This window comes from Scyliorhinus canicula, chromosome 9 (genome assembly GCF_902713615.1).
Source record: "Scyliorhinus canicula chromosome 9, sScyCan1.1, whole genome shotgun sequence".
NCBI lineage: Eukaryota > Metazoa > Chordata > Chondrichthyes > Carcharhiniformes > Scyliorhinidae > Scyliorhinus > Scyliorhinus canicula.
The window spans coordinates 160,005,018-160,022,606 of NC_052154.1; the positions used below are offsets into that span (position 1 = coordinate 160,005,018).

Genomic DNA, 17,589 nt, shown 5'->3' on the forward strand with positions numbered 1-17,589 from the left:
ATTTGGCCGTCTGGGCTGCCACTTGGGAGAGGCAGTGGCAAAGTGGTTTTGGCACTGGACTAGTAATGCAGAGACCCAGGGTAATGCTCTGGGGTCTCGAGTTTGAATCCAACCATGGCAGATAATGAAATATGAATTCAATAAAAATCTGGAATTTAAATTTGGGGCAGCACGGTAGCATGGTGGTTAGCATAAATGCTTCACAGCTCCAGGGTCCCAGGTTCGATTCCCGGCTGGGTCACTGTCTGTGCGGAGTCTGCACGTCCTCCCCATGTGTGTGCGGGTTTCCTCTGGGTGCTCCGGTTTCCTCCCACAGTCCAAAGATATGCGGGTTAGGTGGATTGGCCATGCTAAATTGCCCGTAGTGTCCTAAAAATTAAGGTTGGGGGGGTTGTTGGGTTATGGATATAGGGTGGATACATGGGTTTGAGTAGGGTGATCATTGCTCGGCACAACATCGAGGGCCGAAGGGCCTGTTCACTGCTGTACTTTTCTATGTTCTATGTTCTAAAAGTCTAATGATGACCATGAAACCATTGCAGATTGTCATAATAATCCATCTGCAGGGAAGAAAATCTGCCATCCTAACCCAGTCTGGCCTACATGTGACTCTAAACAGTTGACGCTTAACTGCCCCCCCCCCCCCCCCCGTCTCTCCCCCCCCCCCCCCCCCCCCCAACTAAAATGGCCCAGAAAGCCACTCAGTTCAAAGGCAATTAAGGATGGGCAACAAATGCTGGCCCAGCCAGAGACGGCCACATCCCAATAATTTTTTTTTAAAGCAGAGCGAGAGCATACTCTGCAGGATCAACTATAACAGCCATTCTGGTCTCTGCAAGGAATTGGAGAAGGAGAGAGAGCAACAATCAGTTTGGACTTCCACCCCTGGACCCTCGGATCGCCCAAGCCTCCCCCACCCTTACGAGTCCTGCCTTCTCTCAGAGTGCCATCCAGCAATCCAGTTGTGCTGGATAAGCTCGCTCTGCACACTGACCCTCGGCGACATTAAGAGCCCCTAGACCCCAAACTCCAGATTCCTGCCAGCAACATTAAGGAGACCAGCTCAGATACCACCCACTGATCCACACACTCACCCTTTGGTCACTCACCCCTAGGTTGCGAGGACATCCCCAATGCTGAGACTCTGCTCTTGAGTGTTCGATTGTTGCTGGCTGTTTCTAGTGCTGACGCTACTGGACTCAGGCAAACTGTTCCAGCTTCAAGGTTTGATTGAAATGCGATGCAAAATCGGCACGGTAGCATAGTGGTTAACACAGTTGCTTCACAGCTCCATGGTCCAGATTCGATTCCCAGTTTGGGTCACTATCTGTGCGGAGCCTGCACGTTCTCCCCGTGTCTGCGTGGGTTTCCTCCGGGTGCTCCGGTTTCCTCCCACAGTCCAAAGATGTGCAGGTTAGGTGGATTGGCCATGATAAATTGCCCTTAGTGTCCAAAACAGTTAGGTGGGGGAACAGGGTTATGGGATAGGGTGGAGGTGTGGGCTTAAGTAGGATGCTCCTTCCAAAGGCCGGTGCAGACACAATGGGCCGAAAGGCCTCCTTCTGCACTGTAAATTCTATGATTCTATGAAAATCATCATATGAGACGGATATGCACGGGAATGCCCGTGAGTAGTATTTTGTTGGCAAAACGGACAACATTAACAAGGATTTTAAATCAACTACATAACATTCCACATATCAAACTAACCATTACTCAACAAGGAAACATCACCATTCCATATTGGTACCAATATTAGCTCATTGTTACAAAGAACCCAACATACGGTGTCACCCATCGCAGGTTCTGCAACTGAAATGGAGGATAAGCCTGAGAATGTGTTATCATGTCCAGAACTTTGTTGTTGAAATTATCTGTTCAGCAACGTGTTACTTGTCACTTATTCCACTTACGAGTGCTATTCTCCATCCATGAACCACTGCTGGACAGCCCCTCCGACATGGCCTAATCTCATTGGAGCCAAATTCTGGCATCCACATATTCCACTGGCGCTCAAGGTGCAGTTGAACATACTTGACTTCCAGCATGTTTTCCCACGGTGATATGTTGTTACATGGACCACTCACCACACCTGCATCAAAGGCATTGGCAATCTGCAAAAGCATTTCTTTAACATCTTCATGAGATTGCTCTTTTGGATGCTGCGGTACCAGGTCCCGCAGCATCCATCTTCTTTCTTCAAACTTGATTGCCTTCTGGACTCATAGGTTGCCCTGAGCCCGCTGTTCCAGGTTCCAGGTGTCTTAGAAAAAATTGTCCTTCTTTCAGGCTACAAAAAAAAAGAAAACAGCAGCCGCAGCCTCCAGGCATTTGCAGCCAGAAGCAGCAGCAAGGAGCAAACGATTTGATGGCAAATCGCAATTCTCCATCAACTCGACAGAGGCAGGAATGCGTACCGGAATCCACGTACAGTAGACATCGTTTGCATATCATTAGCAGGCCCGACCTGGTATTGTCCGGGGCCTGCGCGACGCTCTGCCTCTGATGGGCTGAATTTCTGATGGCACGATTCCCATGTGCTTTAAAAATCATGAAACCGGTGTCGTGGCTGCTGAAGGAGAGGATGTAGGAGCGGCTGTGGGCTGCCAGACCGGACACTGGCTGGGCTGGCTGAGGTGAGAGCCCTGTCAGGACTAGTGGACGGAGGGGTGGGGGTGGGGAACATGCCGAGCGGCTGGGTTAACCCCCCCCCCATGGGCCATGGCCATGTTGCTGCCCACCCACTGACCACCCACTTTGGCCCCTTGTTCTTCAGAGTGACACTGGCCGCATGGGGTGCAGCTCCCCACCCATCCCCACCCACCGGCTGCCCACCCAGGGCAACAAAGTCATTCAAGGATGCCGTCAAAGATGCCAGCTGAACAGAGAGACAGTGCAACGTATCTACCAGATGATGGCACGGCTAGCACCGTGGTGGTATGGGGCAGGACACCCGCTTTCGGTGGCCGTCAGGTGACGAGCGCCCTGAACGTTTACGTGACGGGGTCTTTCCAGGCATTGAGTGGGAACCTGTCCAGGATGTCACAGACGTCGGTACACAGGAGCATCCACGCCATCACGGAAGCCCTATATGCTCAGGCGGCTCAATACATCCACTTCAATGTGGATCAAACCCACCAGGCTGCTCCAAAGCGATTTGTGCTGCTATCGACATGGTGTAATAATAATAATAGCTTATTGTCACTAGTAGGCTTCAATGAAGTTACTGTGAAAAGCCCCTAGTCGCCACATTCCGGCGCCTGTTCGGGGAGGCCGGTACAGGTATTGAACCCGGGCTGCTGACATTTTTCTGCATTGCAAGCCAGTTATTTAGCCCACTGTGCTATGTATGTGCCCCTACGAAGAGCTGCAGATGACAAGCCACTCTACACCAATTGAAAAGGGTACCACTCGATGAACGTGCAGCTGATATGTGACCATCAGCTCTGCATCATTCGCCTCTGTGCCCAATACCTGGGCAGTGAGCACGACGCCTTCATCCTGGCACACTTGATGATTCCTGACATGTTCGAGATACCCCCCCGGTCTGCAAAGTTGGCTCTGGGTGACAGGGGTTAACCACAGCGGTTGCGGCTGCTGATGCCTATCCGGAGGCCACAGACCTATGCGGAGAACGGCTACAAAGATGGCCATACAGCAACCAGGTCCGTGATTGAGCAGTGCTTCAGCCTCCTGAAGATACAGTTCAGGGGCGGCATTCTCCCCTACCCGGCGTGACGGAGGGTGCCGGAGTAGGGGAGTGGCGCCAATCACTCAGGGGTCGCGCCTCCCCAAAAGTGGGGAATTCTCCCCACCTTTGGGGGCCAGCCCCGCGCCGGAGCGGTTGCCACCAGAAAACAGGCGCAAAAAAACTCGCCCCCGGCAGCGGGGCTGGCCGAAAGGCTTTCGCCGGTCCGCGCATGCACCGGCAGTGACGTCAATGGCAGCTGGCCGCTGACATCACTGCCGGCGCATGCGCGATGTGGGGTTCTCTTCCGCTTCCGCCATGGCGGAGGCCGTGGCGGACGCGGAAGAAACTAATGCAGCCAGGGCACTGGCCCGGACTCTGAGGGGGGGGGCCCCGATCGCGGGCCAGGCCACCGTGGGGGCACCCCCCGGGGTTCGATCGCCCCCCGCCCCCCCAGGACCCCAGGGGCCTGCTCGCGCTGCTGAACCCGCCGTTCCAGAGGTGGTTTAAACCTCGGCGACGGGAGAGGCCTCCCAGCGGTGGGACTTCGGCCCATCCGGGGCAGCACGGTAGCATGGTGGTTAGCATAAATGCTTCACAGCTCCAGGGTTCCAGGTTCGATTCCCGGCTGGGTCACTGTCTGTGCGGAGTCTGCACGTCCTCCCCGTGTGTGCTGAGACTCTGCTCTTGAGTGTTCGATTGTTGCTGGCTGTTTCTAGTGCTGACGCTACTGGACTCAGGCAAACTGTTCCAGCTTCAAGGTTTGATTGAAATGCGATGCAAAATCGCCACGGTAGCATAGTGGTTAACACAGTTGCTTCACAGCTCCAGGGTCCAGATTCGATTCCCGGTTTGGGTCACTATCTGTGCGGAGTCTGCACGTCCTCCCCGTGTGTGCGTGGGTTTCCTCCGGGTGCTCCGGTTTCCTCCCACAGTCCAAAGATGTGCGGGTTAGGTGGATTAGCCAGGCTAAATTGCCCTTAGTGTCCTAAAAAATAAGGTTAATGTGGGTTGTTGGGTTACTGGTATAGGGTGGATACGTGGGCTTGAGTAGGGTGATCATGGCTCGGCACAGCGTCGAGGCCGCAGGGCCTGTTCTGTGCTGTACTGTTCTAAAAGTTCTAAAATCGCCGCAGGGGCCTCTCCGATCGGAGTGACGAGATTCCTGCCCCCGCCACTTCCCGGGTGACGGGGAATCTCTGCCACGGCGGGGGCGGGATTTTAGTCGCCCCCAGGCGATTCTCCGACCCTGCTGGGGGTCGGAGAATTTCGCCCCAGGTGCCTGGACTGCACTGGAGGGGCCCTCCAGTATGAGGGTTGCCCACATGATGGCGGCCTGCTGCATCCTCCACAACATCGCACAGCAGAGGTGCGATATCCTGGAGGAGGAGGATGAACAGCAGGCTTTATCCGATGAGGAGGATGCAGGAGGGCAAGGGTGGGCAGGACATGGATATCCACGGGTAAGGTGGTAGGGCAGATGAAGAGTGTTAAAGGGGCGGTCTATGAATACGGGGAAAAGGTGAGTAGGATATGGGCACATCAATTGTGGAAGCAGGAGGCAGTGAGGGAGATTGGAAAGGTGAATGATAGGGGAGGGAATGTGATCTTGGATCTGGTGGGGGTGAATGGGGCGTTTGGGGATTTTTATAAGAGACTGTATGGGCCGGAACCCCCAGCCGGGCTGGAGGAAATGAGGCGTTATTTGAATGGGTGAAAGGTCCCTCGGGTGGAGGAGTACCTGGTGGAGGGATTAGTAGCCCCCATTGAGGTGGTGGAGGTGTTGGAGTGTATGGGGACGATGGAGGTGGGGAGGACCCGGGCCCGGACGGGTTTCTGGTGGAATTTTACAAAATGTTTTCAGGTGACCTGGGGCCTCTGCTGGTAAGAGCATTTAAAAAGGCAAGGGGGCAGGGGTGCTCTCTCCAACATTTATCGCAGGCCTCGATCTTCTTAATTTTAAAGAGGGATGGGGGGATTCGGGGGTGGCCATGGGCAGGGATTGAGCGGTTTGGGGATCTATTTGTTGGGGGCAGCTTTCCGAGCTTGGAGGGAGAGTTTGATTTGCCAGCCGGGAATGGGTTCCGGTATTTGCAGGTGAGGGATCTTGCCCGGAAGCAGGTAAGGTCCTTTCCTCATCTGCTGCCCCAAGGTCTGCAAGACAAGGAGGTGTGAAGAACAGGGGTAGGGGAGGGTAAAGTGTCAGAAATTTATAAGGAGTTGATGGATTGGGAGGGGACCCGATAGGAGTAGTGAAGCGTAAGTGGGAGTAAGAGTTGGGAGGGAGGTAGAAACTGGGGTGTGGCAGGAGGCTCCGAGGAAGGTGAATGCGTCCTCGTCATGTGCTAGATTTCACTTCATTCAGTTTAAAGTGGTCCACAGGGCGCATATGACTCTGGCCAGGATGGGAAGGTTTTTCAAAAGGGTGGAGAATAGGTGTGGGCGCTGTGCGGGTCGGCCTGCAAATCATGTCCACGTGTTTTGGGCTTGTCCGAAGATTGGGGGACTCGGACAGATGTTTGCCGATGTTATGTCGGAAGTTTTGAAGGTGAAGGTGGTCCCGAGTCCAGAGGTGTCGATCTTTGGGGTGTCAGAAAATTTGTGAGTCCAGGGGGCGAGAGAGGCCGATGCCTTGGCCTTTGCCCCCCTGGTAGCCCGGAGACGGGTATTGTTAGAATGAAGGGACTCTGGTGCCCCGGATCCAGGGGGTGTGGGTGAGTGACCTGGCAGAGTTTCTTAGGCTGAAAAAGATTGCCTTGAGAGTGTCTGTGGAGGGGTTTGCCTGGAGATGGCAGGCATTCATCAACTTCTTTGAGAACAGTTAAAATGTCAGCAGTGTTGGGGGGGGGGGGGGGGCATAAAAATGGGAAGGCATGGGAGCTGGGGAGTTGGGACGCGCAATGGTGGGGTGTTAGGTATATAGTTGATTTTGTTATATGCAGCCCTATTGGCTTGCTTCGTTTGTGGTTGTGTTTAATATGTATATATCTAAATGGCTCAATAAAATATTTTTCAAATAAAAGAAATGATGGATTCTACAGATGCATGTTGGTGGGGTACCATGCTTTCTGCACTGTACACCCGCTTACTGAGCCCAAGCGTTTCATACTCTTTCACTCCTATGAGCGATTTGCGCTCTGTGTCCACTATGGAAAATTTAATCATACAAGTTCTGTCTTTGACAGTTACTGCGAACTCACATGTTCCTAACGTTGTGATCTGATGACCATTATGGTCCTTCAGTAGTTGTATTTGATTGGTGTGCCATTAACCATTAACGGAAACGTACATCTATCTATGGTATTCGCATCCGCATCACTATGGCTGCAAATGGTGCATTTTGGATGTTCGGACTATTCATGCCCACCCAGGTTGTCTCATTAACTAAGTTAACTGGTCCTGTTTGGTCAACTGTTGGACGTGAGAGACATTGCCTCGCAAAGTGATTTGTTCTCCCACACTTGTAACACACCTTTCCAAATGCGGGACATCACTGTGGCAAATGTCGATTGCCGCATTGCTGGCACAAAATGGTGGATCGGGCTGGCTGCTCAAAATGGCCGCCTGCACTGAGACCACATTTCTTTTTTGACTGCGTCACAGTACTTATGGTGCAGGCGTCTTCTTCCAGATTGGCACCAAAATGTTTCAGGTTGAGCATACTAATCTGGTGTACAGCTCGCTCGCTTGCATGACAAATCTTCATAGCGTTTTCTAATTTATGCTCTTCTTCCCTCAATAACCTCTCATGTAACTTATCATTCGATACCCGAACACTATCTGATCGCGGATCATCAACGACTTTAGAGGACTAAAATTGTACGAATGCACCTTCGATCACAAGTCGATTAAAAAGCTATCAAAAGATTTGCTTGCTTTCTGGGTACGGTACGAAATATGTAACGTTCAAACATTTCAGTTTTCTTCGGGGAGCAATGCCAATCAAAGTACTTTATTACTTTTAGAAGCTCTTGCTGTCCTCTTTGCAGTCTGATGAGTCCATCAATTCACGCGACACGTGGTTAGAAGCGAAAAGTAGTTTTAATTGTCTTACAACAGAGCCTGCCTGTGACAAGATGAACTCTAGATGAACTGGCAGGCAGGCTCCGACTGCCAAGCTTTAAACCACCAGTGGGGGGGAGGAGTCATGGGCAGAGCCAAGGGTGGAGCCCAGTACAAACTTCCGTACATTCCCAGTACACCTCCCCCTAGGGGCAGAGCCGCGCAACTGCTCGTGTGCCGAGCTTACAAAGGCATGTTACAACATGTGTGATAACAGTGTGAATTATGCTATTATGATTCACCACACAGTCAAAGGCAAAGGTATTGTATATTTCTATTGCTTGAGGACCTGCTACCGTGAACAGCAATGCAATATGTCTCTCGTCAGGCTGAGCCTGCAGACAAAGTGCTGTAACATAGTGTCTGAATAGCTGCTCGAAAACACGGCAATTCTCATCTACATTACCGGTGACATTAAGCTGGGTGCCTTCAAATCTTCCATCTCTAACTTCACAGTCTTTCCGTGCATTGAGTTCCAGTTGCCCGTAGCTCACCCAGTAACTGGCACGTCTGGCTCAACTGCACCTTGAGTGCCAGTAGAATATGTGGATGCACGGATTTTTTCCCAGTGAGATTGGACCTTGTGGGAGGGCCTGCAGCTCCGAGATGGAAAATGGCACTGATACGTGCAACAAGTCACACATTGATGGACAGAAAATTTCTACAACAAAGTTCTGGAAATGATATCACATTCTCAGGCTTATCCTCCATTTCTGTTGAGGAACTTACGCGGCATGATACTATGGGCGGGATCCTCCGTGTCTGAATTTCTGGACTTTCACGACAGCAAAACTGGCGCCACACCTGGACCAATTCTGCTACTGTTGAGGGGCTAGCACTGGCGCCACTTAGAACACAATCGATTCCAATGTGAAACGGTGCCGGATTGACCAGTTCCGCGATTGACACTTAGGAGGCTGACAAGCTGCAGCCTCATATACACACAGACACACGCCATCTCAGACAACAAGATGGTAAGCGAGGAGAGCAGGTTTACTAATGCCGAGCTGCAGACTCTCTTGGACGTGGTGGAGGAGAGGCGGATGACCCTGTATCCCGGCCTGGGAAGGAGGCTGCCAGTTGCTGCCATGCCTGGGCACAGGTGGCAGAGGCTGTCAACGCAGTGGGCAACACTATGGACTGGCCAGCAGTGTCGTAAAAAACTGCACGATCTCCTCAGGTTGGCCAGGATGAGTAGGCAGCACCGTGCCCCTGGCACTAACCCCCTTAACCCGACCCCCCCCCCCCCCCCCCCACCCGAGATTGGCCGAACTCTCACCCTGCACCACACGTTGGCACACATACACGCCGCCATGGCCGGGTGCCTTGGCCACCAGCTACCCACCCTGGGCTGTATGCGTTGGACTGTCTAACGCTGTTGTTTTCTGTTTGACACCCCCCCCCCCCCCCCCCACCCACTCGCAAGTAGAAGGCCGCGCATAACCGCCGGGAGTGGAAGAAGTCAGGAGGGGGTTCGCCAGACCTGCGGCCCCTCACTGTGGCAGAGCAGAGGGTCCTGGGCATGGTCGGTGGACCGGAAGAAAGGGAGGTTGCCGAGCTGGAATTCGGCCATGGGCGAGGAAGTGAGATCCTGCTTAGTTGCGGTTCCCCATGACACGTGTCAACACCCCTCCCCAACATCATCCCCACACCACTCACAGCCCCACAAGACCCGCACCCTACACCACCCTCACACCACCCTCACCACTACACCACCCCAACCCACCACCCCCCCACCCCCAATCACATGCCCACACTTACCACCTCCCGGCCTGTGGTCTAATCATGCGTCTTGCCTTGTGTCTTGCAGGACCCATCAGACAGAACACCGAGGCAGGCTGTAACAGTGGCTGTAAATGTGAACAAATATTTACAGGTTTGAGCCCCAGCCCCGATAAAGAAACTGTGCCCTGCACCCGTGCCAACTTACCTGGTGCCTAACTTTCTGGTCTTACTGGCCATAACGCGATGTCTAGTTGGTTCCCCAGATGGTACAGCAGGAGTGGAGGCGGCCTACTGTGCTTCCTGGCATGGTATCTGGGTTCCCGTTGGCGTATGTCTCCTGGGGCAACCCGGCCTGGATGAGTGCGGCCGCTGCTCGGGTGTCCCAAGCCGCATGGTGCCGCCTCGTTCTGTCCGCTGCCCACCAGATGCACAAGGGACAGGACAGGGGTAGTCTGAGGTTCTGCAGTGTTCTGGCACCTCCCCTGCGGGAGTCACTGGCATGGACCCCATCACCTCCTCCTCCCTCGGGGTGCCCGATGGCTCCCGGGCTACTCCATGGGACGGGGGTGCGAGCGGAGCAATCCCCTGAGGCGCCCCCCATCACCTAGCGCTGCCAGTCCTAGAGGCTTGCTCTGGTGTCGACCAGGGTCTGCATGCTTGCGGCCATGGAGCACAGGGAATGGACCATCTCCATCTGGGACTGTGCCAGAGATATTTCAAGTTCTGCCTTTTACATACTGCATCCAATTGAAGGAGAATGCAAAGCCAGTCGTACACGCGCCGAGACATGTACCTGCTCCACTGAAGGACTACTTGAAGACTAAGTTAGACAGAATGACGGCTCTAGGAGTCATCAGACGCATAGAGGAACATAGAGGAGACTGGGTTAACTCTATGGTGTGCGTTAAAAAAAAGGAATAATGACTTGCGGATATGCATGGACCCCGAAGACCGAATTCCGAAGAGCGAGGAAATAACATGCAAGATGGCTGAAGCAACATGATTCAGCAAGTTGGATGTGTCACAGGGCTTCTGGCAGCTTAAGCTGGACAAAGCGAGCATAAAGCTGTGCCTTTGTGCACTCTTGCTTCCTGAGGATGCCATTCGGCATAATTGCAGCGTCTGAAATTTTCCATCATACCCTGAAGCACATAGTTGAAGGGTTACCAGGCATCTGAGTTTATGTAGATGACATAATAATCGGAGGGTCCACACGTGACAAAAGGCTTCTCAGAATCCTACAGCGGATAAAGAAAAATAGCCTGAAGCTTAATAAAGCAAAATGTCAAATCGAGGTTGACAGCATCACCTTCTTGGGGTACAGGCTCTTGGCACAAGGTGTGCAGCGGATAATGAGAAGATAAAGGCCATTTTGACGATGCCAGGACCCACAGATAAAAAAGGCATCCTATGGATACTAGGGATGATTGACTTTGTTGGCAAATTTATTCCCAACCTGGCATCTAAAACCTTTCAACTCTGAGATTAGATAAAAAAGGATGCAGAGTTCCAATGGTCTACCAGACATGAGCAGGAGTGGCAAGAATTGCGTGTCTCGTTGACTACAGTGTCACTTCTAGCGTTTTTGACCCTGTGAAAAAGACCAAAATCTCAACCGATGCAACTAAGGATGGCCTGGGAGCAGTGTTATTGCAACAGGGTGCCGTCGACAGCTGGCTGGCTATGGCATACGCATCCAGAGCAATGTCCGAGACGGAGTGCAGGTATGCGCAAATTGAAAAAGAATACCCCGGGTTCGTCAATGGTTTGGACAAGTTCCATGATTATGTCTATAATTTTCCAACGTTTCTTCTGAAGACTAACCACAAACCTCTCAGATCGTGTTTTCGGGATCCTTAAGGGGGAGGGGGGGAGCCCCAAGTCGTGGTCCACATAGGTACCAACGACATAGATAGGAAAAGGGATAGGGATGTAAGGCAGGAATTCAGGAAGCTAGGGTGGAAACTTAGAGCTAGAACAGACAGAGTTATTATCTCTGGGTTGTTACCCGTGCCACGTGCTAGCGAGTCGAATAATAGGGAGAGAGAGCAGTTGAACACGTGGCTGCAGGGATGGTGCAGGAGGGAGGGTTTCAGATTCCTGGATAATTGGGGCTCATTCTGGGGTAGCTGGGACCTCTACAAACGGGATGGTCTACACCTGGACCAGAGGGGTACTAATATCCTTGGGGGGGGGAGGTTTCCTAATGCTCTTCGGGATGGTTTAAACCAGTTCAGCAGGGGATTGGGAACCTGAATTGTAGCTCCAGTACACAAGAAGCTGAGAGTAGTGAGGTCATGAGTAAGGTTTCAAAGTTGCAGGAGTGTACCGGCAGGAAGGAAGGTGGTCTAAAGTGTGTCTACTTCAATGCCAGGAGCATCCGGAATAAGGTGGGTGAGCTTGCGGCATGGGTTAGTACCTGGGACTTCGATGTTGTGGCCATTTCGGAGACATGGATAGAGCAGGGCGAGGAATGGTTGTTGCATGTGCCGGGGTTTAGATATTTCAGTAAGTTCAGGGAAGGTGGTAAGAGAGGGGGAGGGGTGGCATTGTTAGTCAAGGACAGTACTACGGTGGCTGAGAGGACATTTGATGAGGACTCGAATACTGAGGTAGTATGGGCTGAGTTAAGAAACAGGAAAGGAGAGGTCACCCTGTTAGGGCTTTTCTATAGGCCTCCGAAAAGTTCCAGAGATGTAGAGGAAAGGATTGCAAATATGATTCTGGATAGGAGTGAAAATAACAGGGTAGTTGTTATGGAGGACTTTAACTTTCCAAATATTTACTGGAAACACTATAGTTCGAGTACTTTATATGGATCCGTTTTTGTCCAATGTGTGCAGGAGGGTTTCCTGACGCAGTATGTAGATAGGCCAACAAAAGGCGAGGCCGTATTGGATTTGGTACTGGGTAATGAACCAGGACAGGTGTTAGATTTGGAGGTAGGTGAGCATTTTGGTGACAGTGACCACAATTTGATTATGTTTACTCTAGCGATGGAAAGGGATAGGTATAAACCGCAGGGCAAGAGTTATTGCTGGGGAAAAGGCAATTATGATGCGATGAGGCAAGACTTAGGATGCATCGCCTGGAGAGGAAAACTGCAGGGGTTGGACACAATAGAAATGTGCAGCATGTTCAAGGAACAGCTACTGCGTGTCTTTGATAAGTATGTACCTGTTAGGCAGGGAGGAAGTGGTCGAGTGAGGGAACCATGGGTTACTAAAGCAGTTGAATCATTTGTCAAGAGGAAGAAGGAGGCTTATGTGAAGATGAGACGTGATGGTTCAGTCGGGTCGCTTGAGAGTTACAAGTTAGCTAGGAAGGCTCTAAAGAGAGAGCTAAGAAGAGCCAAGCGAGGACATGAGAAGTCTTTGGCAGATAGGATCAAGGATAACCTTAAGCTTTCTATAGGTATGTCAGGAATAAAAGAATGACTAAGGTAAGAGTAGGGCCAGTCAAGGACAGTAGTGGGAAGTTGTGCCTAGAGTCCGAGGAGATAGGATAGATGCTAAATGAGTATTTTTCGTCAGTATTCACACAGGAAAAAGGAGGAGGTGTTAGCGATTCTGGAAAGTGTGAAAATAGATAAGTCCCCTGGGCCGGATGGGATTTATCCTAGGATTCTCTGGGAAGCTAGGGAGGAGATTGCTGAGCCTTTGGCTTTGATCTTTAAGTCATCTTTGTCTACAGGAATAGTACCAGAGGACTGGAGGATAGCAAATGTTGTCCCCTTGTACAAGAAGGGGAGTGGAGATAACCCCGGTAACTATAGACCAGTGAGCCTTACTTCTGTTGTGGGAAAAGTCTTGGAAAGGTTTATAAGAGATGGGATGTATAATCATCTGGAAAGGAATAATTTGATTAGAGATAGTCAACATGGTTTTGTAAAGGGTAGGTCGTGCCTCAGAAACCTCATTGAGTTCTTCGAGTAGGTGACCAAACAGGTGGATGAGGGTAAAGCAGTTGATGTGGTGCATATGGATTTCAGTAAAGCATTTGATAAGGTTCCCCACGGTAGGCTATTGAGAAAATACAGAGGCATGGGATTCAGGGTGATTTAGCAGTTTGGATCAGAAATTGGCTAGCTGATAGAAGACAAAGAGTGGTGGTTGATGGGAAATGCTCTGACTAGTGTCCAGTTACTAGTGGTGTGCCACAAGGATCTGTTTTAGGGGCCGTTGCTGTTTGTCATTTTTATAAATGACCTGGAGGAGGATGTAGAAGGATGGGTGAGTAAATTTGCAGATGACACTAAAGTTGGTGGAGTTGTGGACAGTGCAGAAGGATGTTACAAGTTACAGAGGGACATAGATACGTTGCAGAGCTGGGCTGACAGGTGGCAAATGGAGTTTAATGCAGAAAAGTGTGAGGTGATTCATTTTGGAAGGAATAACAGAAAGGCAGAGTACTGGGCTAATGGTAAGATTCTTGGTAGTGTGGACGAGCAGAGAGATCTCGGTGTCCACGTCCATAGATCCCTGAAAGTTGCCACCCAGGTTGAGAGGGTTGTTAAGAAGGCGTACAGTGTGTTAGCTTTTATTGGTAGAGGAATTGAGTTTCGGAGCCATGAGGTCATGTTGCATTTGTACAAAACTCTGGTGCGGCCGCATTTGGAGTATTGTGTCCAGTTCTGGTCGCCACATTATAGGATGTGGAAGCATTGGAAAGGGTACAGAGGAAATTTACAAGAATGTTGCCTGGTATGGAGGGAAGATCATATGAGGAAAGGCTGAAGGACTTGAGGCTGTTTTCATTAGAGAGAAGAAGGTTAAGAGGGGACTTAATTGAGGCATAAAGGATGATCAGAGGATTAGATAGGGTGGACATCGAGAGCCTTTTTCCTCGGATGGTGATGTCCAGCACGAGGGGACATAGCTTTAAATTGAGGGGAGATAGATATAGGACAGATGTCAGAGGTAGGTTCTTTACTCAGAGAGTAGTAAGGGCGTGGAATGCCCTGCCTGCAACAGTAGTGGACTCGCCAACACAAAACGCATTGAAATGGTCATTGGATAGGCATATGGACGATAAGGGAATAGTGTAGAGGGACTTTAGAAGGGTTTCACAGGACGGTGCAACATCGTGGGCCGAAGGGCCTGTACTGTGTTGTAATGTTCTATGTTCTATGTTCTATGTTCTCTCATCTCCATTGTGTAGAAGAATTTCTGCGAAATGTCCCCGATGATCCAGCGCATGATGATGAAGCTTCAACGCTATGATTTTGTCCTAATCTACACACCAGGCAAACACCTCATTGTTACTGACACGCTTTCCGAGCCACAGGTACCAAAGAGGTACACCTGGTTAATGAGGATGCGAAACTCCATCTCAATCTCGTCACTGGATCTTTTCCAGTCTCTGATGAGAAGTCCCACCTAATAAAGGAAGAAATAGCCAAGGATATAGTCCTACAAAAAGTAATCAAGTGTCTCCACGAGGGATGGCATAAGAGTTCCTGCTAGTTACTACAATGTGCGGGCAGAGTTGAGTGAGGCAAATGGATTTCTCCAGCTGCAGCACAGGATTGTGATTCCACATTCCTTGAGGCCACTCATGCTCAAGAAGCTTGATGAAGGGCACCTGGGCATTGAGAAGTGCAAGTGCAGGGCCAGGGACACAGTTTATTGGCCGGGCATCACCCAAGACATGGTCAACAACTGTGACATGTGTCAAAAGTTCCAGTGCATGCAGAGCAAAGAGTCGATGCACATGGGTAAAATCATAACAACTCCTTGGCAGAAGGTGGGCATGGATCTTTTTCACTTCAATGGAAAAGACTACCTTTTGATCATCGACTCTTCTCTAATTATCCAGAGGTAGCACAGTTAGAGAATTTGACTGCTCGGTGTGTTATCCAACATGCCAAAGAAATATTTGCCCGGCTTGGCATACCAAATACTATTATGTCTGACAATGGTCCCTGCTTCAAAAATTATTAGTGGACTGAATTTGGCCCATCACTATGATTTTAAACACATCACTTCGATCCTTTATATGCTCAGTCAAACAAAAGGTAGAAAATAGCATGCAGATTGTTAAACAGATGCTAAAAAAAGATATTGACAGCTGAGAAGGAAATCTATTTTGGACGCTTTTGAACTATCGTTCGGCACCACTTATTAATGGGCTGTCACCAGCACAGCTGCTAATGAATAGACAGCTGTGAATGATCCTGCCTTCCATTGCAACTCACCCTGTGGATCGAGGACTGGAGTAGGAACTGCTTCTTTAGAAGAGAAGGCAGAAAGGGTTCTACGATAGATCCACAAGAAAGCTCCAGCCACTCCATTCAGCTGACACGGTTAGACTGGAGGATGGCATTGGAAACGGATGGTCAAGACTTGCAAAGGTACTGCAAACAGCCAGTTTCTGGTCATTACTGAGGATGACTCAGTCTTGCGAAGAAACTGAAGAGCGCTGTTGAAAGTTAAACTTCATTTAGTTTTTAGTCCAGCAGAAGAGTTGATATGTTATTTCAAAACACTTGAAGGGGATACAGACCACCCAGCAGAGCCAGCTATCAGAGAAACATCCATAGCAATACAGAACAAGGAGGAACACCAATAACAAATGAAGGTGGACTGTGATCGTCTATTCAGCCATCGCTCAGGAGATCAACCAGAATACGTCATAAACGTGACAGACTGAACCTGAAGTGAATTGTGTCCAGTACATGTTAAAATTTATCATGCATCTCATGTTTTGTAAAGCAGTTACTTTTGTAAATGTTAACACTTCCAAAGGAAGGGGGATGTGGTGATATGCATCTGCACATCAATGTATATCGTTATCTTTCAATGTATATAGTTATCAGTATGACCTCCGACCAGCAGGTGGTGATAGAGATCCACTGCCGTAACACAGAACATAGCTTGCACTTTCCAGCTGTATTTAACTTGGAGCCTCACTCTTTCTGCCCTTTCTTTAACTTCCATTAACAAAACCTTGTTCAAATTTTAGTTGCTTTTGCTCCTTTGACTTCAATCTGCCTGGGACTTCTCTTTGAATTTCTTGGTTTCTTAAATTACCTGTTTCATAGTTTCTGGAATTGTTTTCTGGCCATTAATCCATCTTCCTGTATCTGTTTCTGGTTCTTGCAGAGGTGTGGGAGGTACTTTCACTCAGACACTGAGCTTCAACTCCCTTGGGTGCAGTTAAAACTAAACTCAAAAACCTTTCCTAACCTAAAAGCTCTGGTTGTTTTTCAAGTCGTACACTCTCTAATTACAATACAGACACAGTTTGCAATGAAATCAATGCATGCAAACACCTTTGTTTAACATGGATTTAACTAGAGTTTTAATCCTTTCTTACACAGAAACATAAATTAAACTCACTTAAGTCTATACCTTTCTAGTATTCAGCAATACATCATAGATTACTAAAAACTACCCCTGAATCCTGACATCATCCTTTTGGTTGGTTTGCAGCTGAAATCTTCCATTCTTGGTTTTATTAGAGTTCTTGATAAGACTGCAACTGGTTGATTCTGCCTTGTAGTATATAACAGTAATGTGGGTAAATGATTGTGTTTTTCACAGGTACATCGTGTGCTTCTGCCACATTCAGATGACAAGATGTGCAAATCCAGACAGTCATTGGCTTTCTTTGTTTATCCGGATAATGATGTAATGGTCACGTGCTGCGATGGGTCTGAGAAGTACCCGCCCACCAACTCGCTGTAGTACTTAATGGAACGTTTCGATGCCATATACAAAATGTAACATTATTCTGATCCAATGAATTAGTACAGCAGCAATTATGAGGAGAGACTTCATGATTACCCAGAGAAGTCACAAAAATAAAGAACATTAAAACAGATTTCTGGAAGCTACAATGTGATTATTTAAACTACAATGTCTGAAAGCTGATGGCAGAATATTTTGGGGAACATGTGTGTGATGTCACAGTGAAGGTTTGGTCTCTTATTTCACTAAATTCCCAGTTTCAGCCATGGGTGGCACGGTAGCACAGTGGTTAGCACTGTTGCTTCACAGCTCCAGGGTCCCAGGTTCAATTCCTAGCTTGGATTGCTGTCTGTGTGGAGTCTGCATGTTTTCCCTGTGTCTGTGCGGGTTTCCTCCGGGTGCTCTGAAGTCCTGAAAGACATG

At 49.5% G+C, this 17,589-nt stretch overlaps 1 protein-coding gene across 1 annotated transcript in view; it reads left to right on the top strand.

Moving 5' to 3' along the window:
• The window catches only part of LOC119971019 (2-oxoglutarate-dependent dioxygenase htyE-like), a 54,740-nt gene extending 37,548 nt beyond the window's left edge, over positions 1 to 17,192 (top strand). The window contains 1 exon segment of the mRNA XM_038806134.1: positions 17,020 to 17,192. Within this exon segment, the coding sequence (XP_038662062.1) occupies positions 17,020 to 17,163 (144 nt within the window). The 3' untranslated portion in view covers positions 17,164 to 17,192.
• Positions 17,193 to 17,589: the final 397 nt, after the last annotated feature.